The following is a 19,033-nucleotide window of genomic DNA, read 5'->3' as shown; positions in this document are numbered from 1 at the left end:
TATGAATTTACAGAAAAAAAGCACATTGCATTTTCAGCACTTTTTCATAAACATGCAACTCACTATAAAATACAAAACACTTGGCTTTCAAAAACAGATTTATAAAGACACACTGCATCAATAAAATTTTTTCTCATTAACTTTACACTGTTATGGAAAACTGTAACTTTTCTAATGTGTATATATCAGATTTTACATTATAGTGTAATAATTTGCATTTCCTGAACATAATGTTCAAGAGAAAACAGCTATACACAATAACATTCTAGACTATGCAAATTCATTCAAATTACAGAATTTTATTGATACAGTAGATTAATAAAAACTGAAAAGGGATGATAAAGTGAGATAAGAAATTCAGTACACTATTTTATAACACATTCTTTAAAATTAAAATATTTTAAATCTCTTTCTTCTTAAAATTTCATTGCCATGAAAGGCCAGAAAATTCTGAGAGCAATACTGAGGTGTAAAGTAATTGACAGCTTCAGGACTATTTCACAATTTGCATGGTGTCCTCCCATCAGAGGCATCATTCTGGTGTGATGGCAGGCAATTTAGCACCTCTGAAGATTAAGGGTGCCCAGGAATAAGCACTAGGTAAGATACACAAGGGGAAGAGACTACTTAACTCTCCAACAAACAGTGACATCAAGAAAATGACACCAATTGTTGAAAAAAAAAATTCACAGTAAAACTGCAGAGAATACAAAAACAAACACTGACAGACTACTGCTTAAGATCTATCCTAACAAACGCTTTTCAAATCAATAGATCCAATAAACAGTTGGGTACTGTCAGTTTAAAGCCGCAGATAAAAGCTATACAAGCACTTTAGAAGTCAGAAACATTTAAAAAGGAAAAAAAGATATTTACAATTTTCTTCTTTAGTTTATGTTTACACAGCCATCACACATTATACTTTCACACAAGACTCCAGAGTCAATGTTATCACCATGTGTATGGCCGATGCATGTGACCACAAATACACGAGGTCATAAAAGCAAGGTCCACTGTCCACTCTTCGGCAGTCCCACTTTGTGCATCAAAGTCTTTTTTCAGCCTTAAGCTTAACCAAAAAATGATTTCCCCCCCAAAGCTTTCACAAAGAAAGTTAATTCTCTCTGTTCATCGCCTTTCCCTTTTAGAACTTCGCCGCCGTACCTTAAGAGAAAAATCACCAGATGCTTAATTAAAATGGGTACACATTTAAAATGTTATAATAATTATTATTTTTAAAACATTATTTTCGCTTGTTCCTTTCTTTCCCTGAAAGCATGCTCCCTTTATCTTTCTCCCTCAGTGTCATGCATTTAGGCATCTATCATATTTGAACTCATTTATGCCCATAAATAGCTGTTCCCAGAACAGCAAAAAAGAAAATTGCTTTATTTTTCTGTTTGATGACTTTAGAGAGAAATGAACACAAGTCAATGTCCACAGTAAGCAAAACAACTACATGTGGATTTATCATGTTTCTACTTAATGTTTCTGTGGTAAAATAAAATACTTGATACTTATAGACTTGTCCCTCCAACTGTTTGGAAAGTAGTTACTGAGTGGTTCCTAAAAACTATCAAATACATGCAACCTGAAATTTAAACATATTACCAATTCCTTGCAAACACTAATGAAAGCTTAAAATTTTTAGTGCAGAAAGGATCACTATAAACAACAGAAATTTAAAAAGAGGATTTTAATTTACTGTGTTATGTTCTCTGAAGTCGATGGATTCCAGTCTTTAGTTACACCCCTCCTCAAAAACCTTGAGGAGCTAAGCCAAACTAGGCTTGAGACTACATTCTGGCATGACCCACCCAGGCATATAAATGAACTCCAGGGCAGAGAAAACTGCCGCTTAGAGTTAGAAAAGACACATCAGCAGAGGCCAACTCTGGGAACTGATCATGAAACTTGAGTTTCTCAAAGAAGGCCGACTGACACATGATACAGATCTAAAGATTAAGCATGGCCCGGCATGGTGGCACATGCTGTAATCCCAGCATTCAGGAGGTGGAGTCAGGAGGATCATGGTTCATGAACAGCCTCAGCTACTTAGCAAAGCCTTTTGCAACTCAGTGAGACCCTGTTTCAAAAAAGAAAAAGAAGCTGGGCGCGATGGCGCATGCTTGTAATCCCAGTACTTGGGAGGCTGAAACAGGAGGATCGTGCAGGTTCGTAGCTAGCCTCAGCTGGCTTAAGAGACCCTGTTTCCAAATAAAATATAAAAATAGGTCTGGGAATGTAGCCTGGAGGTAGAAGGCCCCTGGCTTCCACCTCCAGTACCACACACACACACACACACACACACACACACACACACACACACACACACGACTAAAAAATAGAGCTGGGAGTGTAGCTTGGAGGTACAATGCCCCTGGGTTCCATCCCGGCACCATAGTACCAAAAAAACCAAAAAACAAAAAACAAAACAACAACAAAAGATGAAGAATTAAAATATCATAAATACAACTCTTACTTAATCTTGCTAATTATATTTTTTCCAAAGAGAAATTTTGAGATGTGCTAACTGGCAAAGCCATTCACTGCTTCAAAAAAATAATACCTCCTGAGAAGCATCAGATCTCTACTTCTGCAAAAGCAGTATCAATTACAATTTTAGGAATTGCCATTTAGCTTATACTTAAGCCCAAAGATGGATTTTAGTTAGACATTATTTTATACTATTTTATACTATTTGACTAGCTTCTACTGTAAAACTCAAAACAGAAGTTTCAGATAAATGAAATACAAACAACAGTGTATTTCACAGATACTAATGGCATAAAGCCAAGGTACAACTTAAATGCTTGAACTGTAGACATTAAACTGCTACTTGTACTTCTCTACATTCAGTTTAAACTTGACATTTATAAGTTCACTAGGCTATACCAATTATTCTCAATTAATTTCATGTTTTCATAAAAACTGTTTTATTATCTAAGCTGATAATGACACTATAATAAAAAAAAACAAATAGCAAATGCTAGATGTTTCTGACTAAACATTTACTGAATCTATTTTTCCATTCCATACCACCACACATGAAACTTTAATAACTAAACACTTACATTTACTGCAGAAATTTCTTCTTCCTCTGTTTCTTCTTGTGGCATATCATCATTAACAGGAGAGCTACCCTGAAAGACATCTATTTCTTCGCTTGAATCATTTTCTTTAGTAGCTGCTTGTTTGGAGCGTCCTGCACGGCTAGAGTAAAACACAGGTAAAATAAAAATGAACATTCTGGTCTTTGGGTTGTACATTACCTCATTAGAAGAAATGATTATATTATATACTGAATTCTTCTATAATTTTTATCTTCAATTACATCATGAGACAAGTAACTGTTTTTATATTCTGAGCTTTAAACTATTATTTGGGATCTTACAAAGATCTACGAAAGAACAAAGTTTTATGTTACTGAGACCATACCATAAAGGATTTCAAAACATTACCCAAAGTCTGCCCCTCCTTTCATCTTTCACTACTCAATAAAATGTTTTCAGCGAGGGCAGGGTGTAGTGGCACACACCTATAATCTCAGTACTTGGGAGGCTGAGATAGGATGATCAAACCAGGTTTTAAGCCAGTCTCAGCAACTTAGTGAGACCCTATTTCAAAATAAAAATTTAAAAAGAGACTGAGGTGCAGCTCTAAGGTAGAATGTTTCTGGGTTCAATCTCAAGCACTGAAGGGGAGAAAAAGTGTATATCCATTGAAAAGCTTGAATCAAAAAAAATTTTGAGCCGGGTGTGGTGGTGCACACTTGTAATCCCCGCGCTTGAGAGACAGACAGGAGAATCACGCAGGTTCGAAGACCCTGTTTCCAAATAAAATATAAAAATAGGTCTGGGAGTGTAGACCAGAGGTAGAAGGGTTTCCAGGAATCCCAGTACCACCAAAAAAATAAAAAAAATAAAAAATAAAAAATGGGAGTGAAAGATATCAATCTCTCTATACATTTCACTTATAGAAGTCACAAATTAATCACAAATTCATTCACTTTTCTCCATTTTTGTTGCTACTACCTAACTTAAACCATTTCTACCTTGTCTCTTTCATTTACAAAGTAATCTTGTAAAAATGTTAAGAACTGCTGATGTCACTGCCCACATGCAACTCTCCAAATAGCTGAGAATAATTCTGTCAACAGCCTAACCCGGCACACCAGGCCCTGCAGATGGTGCTTCCTGTCTTTTCACATCTCTTTCTACTCCCCAATTCTTGAAACAACTATAATCCAGCAAGCCTTCCTTCCTTCAGCTCTGGAAATTTGCTAAGATTTTCCTGTCAGAATCTTCAAATACAGTGTTTTCTCCATCTGGAATGTTCCTGTCCCTATTCTCTAAATTCTTACGATTGTTAAGTAACCAACTCATTGTGACTTTCAAAGAGAAAACTTCCCTAGCTCTTCAATCATACCCTTACTTTTTTGTATAGCACCCTGAATTTTTCCTTCGGGGTACATATCAGGAGCCCTAATTTGGTAATTATGTGATTACTCAATGACTACATGCTCATTGCATAACAAGTTCCATGAAGATTAAGAGCCATGGTCTTTTTTTTTTTTTTTTTGGCGATACTGGGGATGGAACCCAGGGGCATTCTACCTCCAAGCTACACCTCCAGCACTACTTTTTTTTTATTATTTATTTTAAAACAGGGTCTCACTGAGTTGCAAAGGGCCTAAGTAGCTGAGGCTGTCTGCGAAATGCAATCCGCCTGTCTCAGCCTCTCAAATGCTGAGATTACAAGTGTGCACCACCACACCCAGCGAACCATGGTCTTTTAAGTGCCACTCTACAGCAATTAAAGGGAAAATTATGACAATCTTTTTCAATTCCATTGAAGTCAGAATACAAAAAAAAATTTCAGAGACAAGTCATAACATGTTATTATTTTAGCTCTAAAAAGGAGCTTATCAGAGAAAATAAGAAAGGTTGCCAAAACAGGACAGAGAATCTCCTTCTATACTAATTTTGTAAAAGAAATACTTAGGTTCCAAACATCTATGAGATGATGTCCAGATACAACAACAACAACAAAACTATTAAAGTTGCTATGATGTGGATTGTGTAGCTAAAAGATATTTAACCCCTGTTATTTCCTAGTTACAAAATTCATCACAAGTACTTAATGTGCCTTAAGAATCCTTTCTTTTGGGCCGGGCGTGATGGCGCACACTTGTAATCCCAGCATTTGGGAGGCTGAGACAGGAGGATCGCACAGGTTCAAAGCCAGCCTCAGCTACTTAGTGAGGCTCTCAGCAACTTAATGAGACCCTGTTTCAAAATAAAAATATAAAATAGGTCTGGGAGTGTAGCCAGGAGGTAGAAGAGCCTCTGGGTTCCACCCCTAGTAACACACACACACACACACACACCTTTGTTTTAAAATAGTGATTAAAAAAAAATTATATCATGTGTGGTGGCACATGCTTTTAATCCCAGTACCTCGGGGGCTGAGACAGGAGGATCACAGGTTCCTGGAAAGCCATGGCTACTTACTGAGGTCCTTCACAATTTAGTAAGACCCTGTTTCAAAAATAAAAATAAAAAATAAAAAACAGGGCTGGGGTCTTGCTCAGAGGTAGAATGCCTCTGGGTTCAATCCCCAGCACTGAAAAAAAAAAATTGATTTTCCTCAACTGAATCCAAAAACATTTGTAAAGCTGCCATAAAAATGTCCTTACCTTTATTTTTAACCTGAGAGAAAAATCACATGGAACAAAGCATGAAATACCAGACAGACATTCAGACAACTTTTCTTCTTCTTGAGGAATAAACAGGAACAGGAAAAACTCTAAGGTAAATGAGTATTTAACCATGATATGCTGGCACCTCTGAAAAGTCAAGCTACTGATGTAATTATGTGCTAGATTACTCTCAGAAAAGTTGCAGAGAATTTCTGACTACTAGGAGACATGCTTTTCCATTTGTTGCGTATCTGAGGAGAAAATCCGGGCAAAGGTACAAATTACAGTATTAATGTTGTAACATTAATAATTTTGGACACAGGTTTGTTACCTATATTTCTCTTATGTGCTTGTGTGAATATCCAAAACTGTATTTAGATGTATATAAGCTAATCAGATTAAAAAACAAAGCAAAGATGTCATGTGGTAATTTCTATGGATGTAATTTGAGAAAAATGCTTGTAACTATCTTATGAGTTCAAAAAAAGAAAAGCAAAAGTGTAAAAGCAATTCCTTTTTTTTTTTTTTTTTTTGAGGTATTAGGGATGGAACCTAGGGGCATTCTACCTCCAAGCTACACCCTCAGCCCTATTTTTTTTTCTTTGAGACAGGGTCTCACTGAGTTTGCAAAGGGCCTCACTAAGTAGCTGAGGCTGGCTGCAAACCATGATCTTCCTGCCTCAGCTCCCAAATGCTGGGATTACAAACGTGCGCCACCACATCCAGCTAAACCAATTCTTTTAAAAGTTGCTGAGGATAAATATGAAAAAAACTATGGTCTGCAGTGATGAGGTAACATGATTAATATATGTAGTCATTATTTTAAAATACTTTATTTTTAAAAAATATCTTTACTGTATTCGGGCGTGGTGGTGCACGTTTGTAATCCCTGCACTTGGGAGGCAGAGACCGGAGGATTGCACAGGTTCGAAGCCAGCCGCGCTAGCTTAAGAGACCCTGTCTCCAAATAAAAAAGTATAAAAATAGGTCTGGGAGTGTAGACCAGAGGTAGAAGGGCTTCCAGGAACCCCAGTACCACCAAAAAAAAAAAAAAAAAAAAATCTTTACTGTAAAGTCTATATAGGAAATAATAAACTATTTGGTATTCATTTCTAAAGATCTGCCTAAACCTATAAAAATGTACAAATATTACCAGGGTGTGGTTAACTGCAGTATCAGTCACTTAGGTAAGTTTATAAAAATTTGCCTTACCAAGTGTAAAGGGACTAAATATTTGGAATTTAAGTACAGCAAAATGTATGTTTCTAAATTTATGAACTTTTGCAAAATAATTTGAAATTGTTTTTAAATTTAATATGATTTACAACTTACACATTTTTTTTTGGTTGTGATGGTGATGGCGTTTTTGATGGTCTTCCTCGTCCTTTCTGTGGTGTGGATTGTATGGATTCAACTGCACTAGTTTCAGGAGATTCTGCTCTGCTTTGGGGAAGACCCAAATGTGGATAGCATCAAATTATGGTTTATAATATGGTAAGTAAACAGATGTAGTTGAGAGTTACATATACTTACCTCTGCTGGGCTCTCCGTGATGATCGGTGCTGCTTGCTTTTTGATTTCTGTTCTGTATTTCCACTTTGTCTTTCTTCCTCCTCTTCTTCTTCTGCTGGAGGCCCAGATTTCTTTTTGTTCCCTTTTTTAGAAGTTTTTATTGTTGGCTCTTCTTTTGGTGTACCTCCGCCAAGAGGTTTTGGTGGTCGGCCTCTTTTACCCTTTTTGGGTGGACTGTTCTGTTCATCCTCATTTTCTAGCAGATCTTCTTTGAGCCTCTTCTCCTCAGGCCACTGTTGTTCATCAGATTCTGAAACTGTATGGCCTCTTTTTCGGCTTCGCTGATTGCCTTTAGTTTTCTGTTCCTGAACCAACTTAGTCAGATCATCCATGCCTAATTTCTCTTCTGAGTCTGTGACAGATGTTTTCTTCCGATTTCTAGGTTTCTCCAATTCGGACTAGGAGAAATGAGGAAAGTGAGTCACATATTTAAAAAAGTTAATTTAAAAAACTGTTGTGTTTGGGCATATATGGCTTAGTGATAAAGTACTTACCAAAACACATGTGAGGTGCTGGGGTCAAACCCCAGCACCATATATACCTACATAAGTCAGTAAGTAAGCAGGATTGTTAGTATGCATATTTTGAACAATGAAACAAAACAAAAATGTATCTGCTTTTCTCATTAACATATACCTAAATATACAGTTCTTAAAAACATCAAAACCATAACTATGCCAGGCGTGGTGGTGCATGCTTGAATCCCCGCGCTTGGGAGGCAGAGACAGGAGGATCACGCAGGTTCGAAGCCAGCGGTGCGTGTGCGCTGGCTTAGGAGACCACTTCTGAATAAAAATGTAAAAATAGGTCTGGGAGTGTAGCCCAGAGGTAGAAGGGCTTCCAGGAACCCCAGTACCACCAAAAAAACAAAAACAAAAACAAAAACATAACTATTTACTAGTTTTTTGTTTTGACATGGGGGTCTCTCTATCTTGCCCAGGCTAGTCTTAAATTAATGGACTCTAGAAATATTCTTGTCACAGCCTCTTGAGTAGTTGGAACTATATGTGTGTGGCACCATGCTTATTTACTAGTTTTTTAATAAAAAAAAATTCTCTAGGATAAGAGAGTAAATATAGTCAAAATGCACCTCAGAAACTGTTCTTCCTACTTTTATAGGGGACAGGTACTCTACTAATTTTGGTCTGCATCCTATCCTTTTTTTTTTTTTTTTTTTTTTTTTTTGTGGGTTTTGGGATGGAACCCAGAGGCATTTGACCTACGAGCTACACCCCCTGCCCTATTTTTTATTCTTTATTTGGAAACAGGGCTCACTGAGTTGCAGAGGGCCTCACTAAGTAGCGGAGGTTGTCCGCGAACTGCGATCCTCCGGTCTGCCTTCCAAATGCTTGGATTATAAGCGTGCGTCACCACGCCCGGCAATAAATTTTAATTTTTAAGCTAGCGAGCTTTAAAGGGAAGCCTCTAAAGGCTAGAATTAAATTATATATCTTACTGAAGAGCTATTTCGTGTCAAATAACATTCTAAATTCAGTGCTTGGTCCTAAAGGACAACTACACTAAAGAATCTATTTTTTTTTTTTTTTTTTGGTGGTACTGGGGTTCCTGGAAGCCCTTCTACCTCCGGGCTACACTCCCAGACCTATTTTTGCATTTTTATTTGGAAACGTGCGCGGCTGGCTTCGAACCTGCGCGATCCTCCTGTCTCTGTCTCCTAAGCGCGGGGATTACAAGCGTGCACCACCACGCCTGGCTAAAATACTATTTTAAAATAAATAAAACAAAAGATACACGAAATACTTCTGGATCAGAGATATTATCCTTTCTAAGTATAATTTAACTAATTAACAAAGAAAAACACAAAACATCAATAGCATTCAATCTTAAAATACAAGACCACAACAAGATAATTTATGTGTTAACATGCAGATAAGAGATTGAGAAAAATTTCCAGTAACCCAAGAATAAAAATATATATATGAACACCTATAATGATTTTCTGGGTTTAATTTTTTAGGGGGGATTAAGGATTGAATCCAGGGGCATTCTACCTCTGAGATACACCGCAGCTCTATTTTACTTTTATTTTGAAACAGAGTCTTGCTAAATCGCTGAGGCTAGCCTTCAACATTAAATCTTCTGGTCTCAGCCTCCCAATTACTGGAATTACAGGAGTGGGTCTCTAATTTAATTTTCAAAAGAGCCGTTGTGAAAACAACTTCCAGTCAAAAATTTCCTACCCAGCAAAACTATCTATCAAATTAGATGGGGAAATAAGAAGCTTCCATGACAAACAGAAACTGAAGGAATTCATGTCTTTAAAAAACCAGCACTAGAGAAAATACTCAAGGAGATTAACTGCAAAGAAGAAATAGGTAATACACGCCAGAAAATAAGAAACAAGATTTCCCATCCAGCAGACAACTAAGCAAAGAAGAATAAACAGTATCTCAAACAGAAATAAAATCTTAACATTTCAGATCATAATGAAATGAAATTAGAAATCAACTATAAGAAGACCCAGAGAAACAACATAAACATGTGGAGACTGAACATCACACTTCTGAATGAAGAATGGGTCATAGAAGATGTAAGAGGTGAAATCAAGAAATTTCTAGAAACAAATGAAAATAAAGATACAACATATCAAAACCTCTGGGACACTTTGAAGGCAGTATTAAGAGGAAAATTTATAGCACTGAGTGCTCACATAAGAAAAACAGAAAATCTTCAAATAAATAGCCTTATGACACACCTCAAAGCCCTTGAAAAGCAGGAACAATTGAACCCCAAAGCCAGCAGAAGACGGAAAATTATTAAAAGTAGAGCAGAAATTAACGAAATAGAGAATAAAAAAAAATACAGAAAATCAACAAAACCAAAAGCTGGTTTCTTGAAAAAATTAACAAGATAGATAAAGCACTAGCCAACCTAACTAAAAAAAAGAGAGAATCAACCCAAATTATGAAGATAAGGGATGAAAAAGGAGATATTACTACTGACATTGTAGAAATCCAGAGGATTATCAGAGAGTACATTGAAAAACTATACTCCAACAAAATGGAAAATCTGGAGGAAATCAACAACTTTCTAGATAAATACAACCTTCCTAAACTGAGTCAAGAAGATATAGAACACTTAAACCAACCAATAACAATCAAAGAGATTGAAACAGCAATAAAGAGCTTACCATCAAAGAAAAGCCCAGGACCAGATGGTTTCCCAAGCGAATTCTATAAACCTTTATAGAAGAGCTAACCCCAATACTCCTCAAACTATTTCATGAAATAGAAAAAACTGGGATTCTCCCAAATACATTCTATGATGCCAACATCACACTATTACCCAAAATGAATAAAGACAGTTCAAGGAAGGAAAACTACAAGCCTATATCTCTGAGGAACTTGGATGCAAAACTATTAAACAAAATACTAGCAACACGCATTCAAAACCACATCAAGAAAATCATACACCATGACCAGGTAGGGTTCATCCCAGGGATGCAAGGCTGGTTCAATATACAAAAATCAATTCATGTAATTCATCATATAAACAGAATCAGAGACAAAAATCACATGATCATTTCAAAAAAAGCCTAAAAAGTACTTAATAAATTCAACATCCATTTATGATAAAAAAAAAACACTGCAGAGAATTGGAATAGAAGGAACATATCTCAACATTATTAAGGCAATCTACAATAAGCCCGCCGCCAACATCATATTAAATGGGGAAAAACTTCAAGAATTCCCCCTAAAAACCGGAACAAGACAAGGATGTCCATTATCACCACTTCTCTTCAATATAGTACTAGAGACTCTGGCCAGAGCAACAAGGCAAGAAAAGGAAATCAAAGGAGTACAAATAGGAAAAGAAGAACTCAAGCTTTCACTATTTGCAGATGACATGATACTTTATTTAGAAAACCCAACAAATTCAACCAAAAGGCTTATAGAACTGATCAACAAATTCAGCAAAGTATCTGGATACAAAATCAATCTTAAAAAATCAGAAGCTTTCCTCTAAACCAACCATAAATCCACTGAAAAAGAAATTCAGAAAACACTTCTACTCAGGATCTCCCACAAAAAAATACTTAGGAATAAATTTGACCAAGGAGGTAAAAGATCTCTACAAAGAAAATTATAAAACATTGAAAAAAGAAATCAAAGAAGATCTTAGAAGATGGAAGGATCTTCCATGCTCATGGATTGGCAGAATAAATATCATTAAAATGGCCATCCTTCCAAAAGTGATCTACAGATTTAACGCAATGCCCATTAAACTACCAAGATCATTTCTCACAGACAAAGAAAAATCCGTTCTTAAATTTATCTGGAATAACAAAAAGCCCAGAATAGCCAAGGTAGTTCTCAGCAACAAAAACCATGCAGGAGGAATAACAATACCTGACTTTAAACTGTACTGCAAAGCCATTGCAATAAAAACAGCATGGTACTGGCAATAGAAGACCCAGAAACAAGTCCACACACTTTCAGCCAACTGATTTTTGACAAAGGGCCCAAAAACATACACTGGAAAAAAGATAGCCTCTTCAACAAATGGTGTTGGCAAAACTGATTAACCATATGCAGAAAATTGGAAATTAATCCCACTTTCTCACCCTGCACAAAAGTCAACACAAGATGGATCAAAGACTTGGAAATCAAACCTGAGACCTTGAAGCTCCTTGAAGAGGGCATAGGTCCAACATTGCAACACATAGGCACAGATAAACACTTTCTCAACAAGACCCCAAAGGCACAACAAATTAAAAGGAGAATCAATACATGGGATTGCATGAAACTGAAGAGCTTCTGTTCAGCAAAGGAAACTGTCAAGAACCTCAATCGAGAGCCAACAGGATGGGAGAAGATTTTTGCCACCTACCCCTCCGATAGAGGACTAATATCTAGAATATACAGAGAACTCAAGAAACTCAACACTAAGAAAACAAAGCATCCAATAACAAAATGGGCAAGTGAACTCAACAGACACTTCACAAAAGAAGAAATTCAAATGGCCAATAAATGCATGAAAAAATGCTCAACATCACTGGCAATCAGAGAGATGCAAATCAAAACTACCCTGAGATTTCACCTAACTCCAACAACAATAGATGCTGGCGAGGATGTGGAGAAGTGGGAACTCTAAGACATTGTTGGTGGGATTGCAAATTAGTGCAACCACTTTGGAAAACAGTATGGAGAATCCTCAGAAGAATGGGAACAAATCTACCATTTGATCCAGCAATACCACTTCTCGGTATCTACCCAAAAGAAAAGAAACCAAACTACCAAACTAATGCTTGTGCATCTATGTTCATAGCTGCACAATTCACCATAGCCAAACTATGGAACCAGCCAAGATGTCCATCAACAGATGAATGGATTACAAAACTGTGGGGTATGTACACAATGAAATTTTACTCAGCCATCAAAGAAAACTCAATTACATCATTTTCACTGAAATGGATGGAACTGGAGGACATTATGCTAAGTGAGATTAGTCACAAAAAATAAGAAATCAGATGCTTTCCCTAAATTGTGAAAGTTAGGGAGAAATGGGTCATAGGAGGTACTCTAGATGAAAAATGACATCCTATGGAGGAGCCAACAAGACAACCTAAAGGAGGAGAAAGCAGGGGGGAAGAGGAAAATCTCTAAAACACACACCGTACTTAAGCATATCAAAGTCAACCACTAAGCCGAACAAGGGAGGGGGGACGCGGAGGGAATAGGGTAGGAATTGGGTAGGGGTTAAATCAGCGATGTGTACATGTTTGTACACACAAGTTTTTTTACCCCAATATGATGTATGAATATAATGCACCAATAAAAATTAAAAAAAAAGAGCCGTTGTACCAATGTATACTCATAAAAAAAAAAATCAGATTACTAAGTACTTTAACTTTCCATCCGTCACTGCATTTCTTGTCTGTCTGGTATTACATCTTTGCCTACTTTGTTTACTAGAGTCTTAATGTTGTTTTCTACATTTTCCTATATATTTGTACTTATTTTGTATTTATTAGGGACTGAAGTGTGTCTCTCTCAAAATTTTCATGTTAAAGTACACCCTCCACTGTGATTTTTTTTGAGATGGGGCCTTTCAAAAATAATATGGATGATATGAAGTCATAAGGGTAGGGGCTTCACAATGAGGTTAGTACCATTCTCAGAAGAAACATCAGAGAATCCGTCTCTCTGCCATGTGAGGAGACAGTGAAACAGTTGTGCTGCAAGAAGAAAGCCCTCATCAGGAAGTGAATATGGTAGCATCTTGACCTTGGACTCCCAGCCTCCAGAACTATAAAAATATACATTTATGTTGTTTAAGCTACCCCATGTTCTAGTATATCTTATTTTAGAATAAATGTAAAAAAACGGTTCTAGACTAGCTCCCCTACTCCCACCAACAAAAGACATCCAGACATCCAAGCAGTTCAGAATTTTTGATTTATAATGTTCCCTTTATTTTGAATTAGTTTGAAAAATAATATTTCTAAGACAGCCGTGGTAGCACACGCTTGTAAACCCCGCGCTTGGGAGGCGGAGACTGGAGGATTGCACAGGTTCCAAGCCAGCTGTGCTGGCTTAAGAGACCCTGTTTCCAAATAAAAATATATAAAAAAAATAGGTCTGGGAGTGTAGCCTAGAGGTAGAAGGGCTTCCAGGAACCCCAGTACCACCAAAAAAAAAAAAAAAAAAGAAAGAAAGAAAAATAATATTTCTAGGCTACCTTAACAGCAGCACAATATTTTATAAATATGATTATGTCTTGTTGGATAATCCTGCATTATAATTCATCTTTTTATATCTATTTTTCTTCCACATGAACTTGAAGCAAAATCACAATTAACATTTATGATTATATATTCATTTTGAAATAAATCTTTTTAGTCATGCAGAAACATGGCATGTCTTCTCTCTTCAAACTTATGTATGTATCTCAGTTTTGAGATTTTTCTACATATAGATTCTATCTTCTTCTTATGACTGCGTTTAGATCAATCTATCTATTCACCTATCTAATCTTTTTTATTACTGCAGAGGTTATTTTGATGAAGAACATCCCCAAAGTGCATATCTGATATAAATATCAGAGAAATTAGGTAAAATAAAGCATGTCTCTTTTTAATTGTTATAACCTTTAGCATTAGTCCAGGTCTTCCTGAATTGGTTGTACATTCCAGAACAATTTTCACCTTTTTTTTTTGTGGTACAGGGGATCAAACCCAGGTTACTGTGTATGCTAAGCATCTACTCTACCACAAAGCTACATTTCCAACTTTTTCAGAGCAATTTAAAAATTAGAGGTGAGAGAATACTGATTATTTGGTTCCTGATTTTTATTAAGAATGTTTCAAGTATTTTGCCTTTCACTGACATTGACAACTAATTTCAAAACCTATAGCATGTTAAGGAAGTATCTTTCTGGTATTAGTTTACTAAGAATTTGTATATATCAAGAATGGATTGTGAATCTTACCTGTTTTCTTGGCATGATCTAATCTGAGATTATCTTGTTTTAATTTTTCTTATTCGATGTATTACTTTGTTATATTGTATTAAGTATTTTTAACATTATATTATCCTTACATTCCAGTCGGGGCAGTACTATAAGTGAATAGATTTAGTTCACTAAATTTTTTTTAAAGAGTTTCTGTGTAGCCTGGCATAGTGGCACACGCTTGTAAACCCTGCGCTTGGGAGGCAGAGACAGGAGGATTGTGCAGGTTCAAAGCCAGCCTTGCTGGCTTAACAGACCCTGTTTGCAAATAAAATATAAAATAGGTCTGGGAGTGTAGCCAGGAGGTAGAAGGGTTCCATCCCCAGTACCACCACCAAAAAAAAAACAAAAAAAAAAAAAACAAACAAAACAAAACAAACAAACAAAAAAAAACAAGTTTCTGTGTAACTAGTGTTTAAACTATTGCTATATTGCTATAATAAGACTGGAAGAGAAATAGTAAATTAAAATAAAACTTATTTCTAATTTTAAATGCTACAATCCTTTCTGATATTCAAATATGTAACAGAGATGAAAGAATTCTTTTGTGTTTTGGAAATAATTGGTATGAATAAGAAATTCAGCCAGGCGTGGTACCATGCCCCTTTAATTCCAGTACTTGGGAGACAAGAGGATTAGAAGTTCGAGGCAGTCTTCAGGAACTTTATCAAAATAAAAAATAAAATAGAGCTGAGGGGTGTAGGAGAAAGGTAGACCACCTATTCAATTCCTGGTATCACAAAACCCCAGGAAAACCGGGAATGGCGGTGCATGCTTGTAATCCCTGCGCTTGGGAAGCTGAGACAAGATAGCGCAGGTTCAAAGTCAGCCTTCCTGGCTTAACAGACCCTGTTTCCAAATAAAATATAAAATAGGTCTGGGAGTGTAGCCCAGAGGTAGAAGGGTTCCTTCCCCAGTACAAAAAAAAAAAAAAAAACCAACAACAACAACAACAACAACAAAAATCCAATGTCCACTTTTTCTTTTTTTTTTTTTTTGCAGTACTGGCATGAAACCCAGGGGTATTCTACTTCTGAACTATACCCCCAGCCCTATTTTTTAGTCTTTATTTTGAAACAAGGTCACACTGAGTTGCAAAGGGCCTCACTAAATAGCCGAGGCTGTCTGTAATCCATGACCCTCTGATCTCTGCCTCCCGAATGCTGAAATTACAAGTGTGTGCCACCATGCCCCCCCATCCACTTTCTTAAGAATATCATAAAATAATTTAGTATTCCACATTTTTGTCGTCGCTGCCTCCTCCTCCTTCCTCTTCTTCTTTTTTTTTTTTTTTTTTGCTTGTACTGGGGTTCCTGGAAGCCCTTCTACCTCCGAGCTACACTCCCAGACCTATTTTTTTATATTTTTATTTGGAAACAGGGTCTCTTAAACCAGCACAGCTGGCATTGAACCTGCACAATCCTCCTGTTTCCGCCTCCCAAGCGCGGGGATTACAAGTGTGCGCCACCACACCTGGCCATTGTATTTTTCTAAGAACATAAAGAATATATAATTTTGTTAGTCAGAAATAGGAAAGTATGTTATCTATAAATACAAATATTGCTAGGTGTGGTGGTATACACCTATAATTCCAGTACTTGGGAGGCTGAGACAAGAAGATGGCAAGTTCAAGGCCAGCCTCAGCTACTTAGTGAGACCCTGTTTCAAAACAAAAACCAGGGGACTACCGGGAAGATGGCGACCGAGAAAAGCAGGGCTTAAGAGCCCTGCTAACAACCAATCTCTATTACCAAAAAATCAGCGCCTTTCATAGCCAGAAAATACCATCACCAGAGAAACAAAAAAATCACCAGCCCTAGAGAGGAGGGGGTCTCATAATAGAGCTCAGAGCCACAGAGGAGATACGCCAGCCTCACGGCTGAGGACGCGGCAGCAGCACCTTACTGCTGGCAGCAGCGGAGAGCTTACAGGACGGCTACGGCTACAGACCAACGCACTCAACAGCCCACCAGGCTCCAGAGAGGAGCGGCAGACAGCGAGCCGAGGTGAGCCGCTGCGGAAGAGCCCAGCGGGATTCGGCAGATTTTTCGGCGCAGGGAGCATCTAAAGCTCCCAGGGGCTGGGCTCAGCACACGCTGCAGGGACTCAGAGCGGAGTTCAAAAACAGAGAAGAAATACACCAGCCTCACAGCCGAGGGCATAGCAGTGGCGCCATATTGTCACCAGCGGCAGCGGCAGCAGCAGCGAATTCACCGAGTCCACGACAGCTCCATCTGCGTATTCAACAACAGTGAGTCAAATTGCGGGCCCCAGAGGAGAAATCCCAGTACTGACTTCCAGGGACTTGACCCAGTGGGGGAGTGGCGGTGGCAGAGATATCACACCATAGGAGAACGCCCAACCTGGCACCCCTCATAGTCTAAAGCAGCCTCTATTGACTCCCTGGGTCTGAAACTTTGCAATACAACCCAGTAAAGGAGTAGTGGTGACTGAGATACCACAGACTCGAGATCCAGAGCACCTTAAGTGAAGTCATAGTGACCCAAGGGAAGAACCCAGAGAAGGCACAAACTCCCGAAATCATGGGAAAGAGGAATAACAATGGAGCAATGAATGCCCACAATCCCACAACATCAGAACCCGATAAAACAGAAAATCAGAGATTTCTAGAAGATCAAATCAGGAAAATAACTGTAGAAATAATAGAGGTGCTTCGAAAAGAACTCAGAGAGAGCCAAAAAGAGATAAAGGATGCAATTAATGAAGTAAAGGCCTCAATTCAAAGCACAAACAACCGATTAGACCACATGGAGAACAGAATCTCGCTCTTAGAAGATGATCATTCCAAAAATGAACGCATGGTTTCTAATCTAGGAAAAAATATCCGACAGCAGGAATCTGATATTGAAGAAATATTGGCCCATTTTAAGAGAGCTAACCTAAGAATAATTGGAATAGAGGAGAGAAAAGAAGGTGAAACCAAAGGGATCAACAATCTCTTCAAGGAAATAATAGCAGAAAATTTTCCAGACATAGAGCAAGAGGTCGATACACAGGTCCAGGAAACTTATAGAACTCCCTTTAGACAGGATCGGAGAAGAGGATCCCCACGCCACATAATTGTCAAAATGACCAATGTGGAAGCCAAGCAGAGAATCTTAAAGGCAACAAAAACAAAGGGCCAAGTGACATTCAGAGGCAAACCAATTAGAATCACTCCAGACTTCCCAAACCAAGTCATGAGAGCCAGAAGGGCTTGGAGTAACATATTCCAAACTCTGAAAGAAAACAACTTCCAGCCAAAAATTTCCTACCCGGCAAAACTTTCTATCAAATTAGATGGGGAAATAAGAAGCTTCCATGACAAACAGAAACTGAAGGAATTTATGTCTTCAAAACCAGCACTAGAGAAAATACTCAAAGAGATTAACTACAAAGAAGAAATAGGTAACACACACCAGAACCAGAGAAACAAGATTTTTTATCCAACAGACAAATAAGATTAGTTATCTGTAGAGATTCATTATTTTAGTCTTTTACCTATCTCTAAATGGTACTGTTTGCCTTTATTGTTGTTAATTTTTAGGATTTCTAGTTGGAATATTAATATACCTTCAGATATAGCATTTGGAAATATTTTATCCCATTCTATTAGTAACTGTTGACTCTGTTTACATTGTCTTTGGATATACAATTTTTTTTATTTTTTAGGGCGTTTGTATACTCCTCTGTTGCCTGTGCCATTGAAATCATATCCAAGAAATCACTGCCAATTTCAATGTTGTGAGGTTTTATGACCCAGATTTTCTCCTAAAAGTTTACAGTATTAAGATTTATATATAGGTCGTTTATCTATTTTGAGTTAATATTTGTATATGGGATTAGGTAAGGGTCCAATTTTATTCTTTTCCATGTAATTATTATTTATCAACAATATTTAGTTAAAAGATTATTATTTCCACCACTAAATGTTCGTGGAAACCTTGTCAAAAATAACTTGACAATATATGGAAGAATGTATCTCTAGGCTTTTATTTAACTCCAATGGTTTATATATCTGCCTTTAGAACAGTACTACACTGTTTCAATTATTGTAGCTTTATATGGTTTGAAATTAGAAAATATATATCTTATAGCTTTCTTCTTTTTCGAGATTATTTTGGGTATCTAGAGTCCATTTTCCATATTAGGATAGATTTTTTCTGAAAAATAAATATATAAATATATGATAGTTTCACCTAAAAAAGAAAATAGAAAAAAAAATTCTCTGGTAAGGAAGAAAGCAAAAAGAAATATTGAAATGTTATCTTTAAGTTATCAAAAGCT

The 19,033-nt window shown here is 37.1% G+C and overlaps 1 protein-coding gene across 4 annotated transcripts in view; it reads right to left on the bottom strand.

Moving 5' to 3' along the window:
* Positions 1 to 1,128: 1,128 nt before the first annotated feature.
* The window catches only part of PDS5B (PDS5 cohesin associated factor B), a gene marked incomplete at both ends in the record, with an annotated part of 139,325 nt that continues 121,420 nt past the window's right edge, over positions 1,129 to 19,033 (bottom strand). For 2 of the 4 annotated variants that reach the window (XM_080689848.1, XM_080689849.1), the window contains 4 exons: positions 1,129 to 1,164; positions 3,075 to 3,213; positions 7,034 to 7,144; positions 7,235 to 7,671. In XM_080689848.1, coding sequence (XP_080545974.1) covers positions 1,129 to 1,164; positions 3,075 to 3,213; positions 7,034 to 7,144; positions 7,235 to 7,671 — 723 coding nt within the window. The remainder of the gene's footprint in view (positions 1,165 to 3,074; positions 3,214 to 7,033; positions 7,145 to 7,234; positions 7,672 to 19,033) is intronic. The other 2 variants (XM_080689846.1, XM_080689847.1) reach the window with 1 other exon arrangement.

Source organism: Muscardinus avellanarius (assembly GCF_963383645.1).
Source record: "Muscardinus avellanarius genome assembly, chromosome: 2".
Taxonomy (NCBI): Eukaryota; Metazoa; Chordata; class Mammalia; order Rodentia; family Gliridae; genus Muscardinus; species Muscardinus avellanarius.
This window is presented reverse-complemented; position numbering and strand designations above follow the sequence as displayed.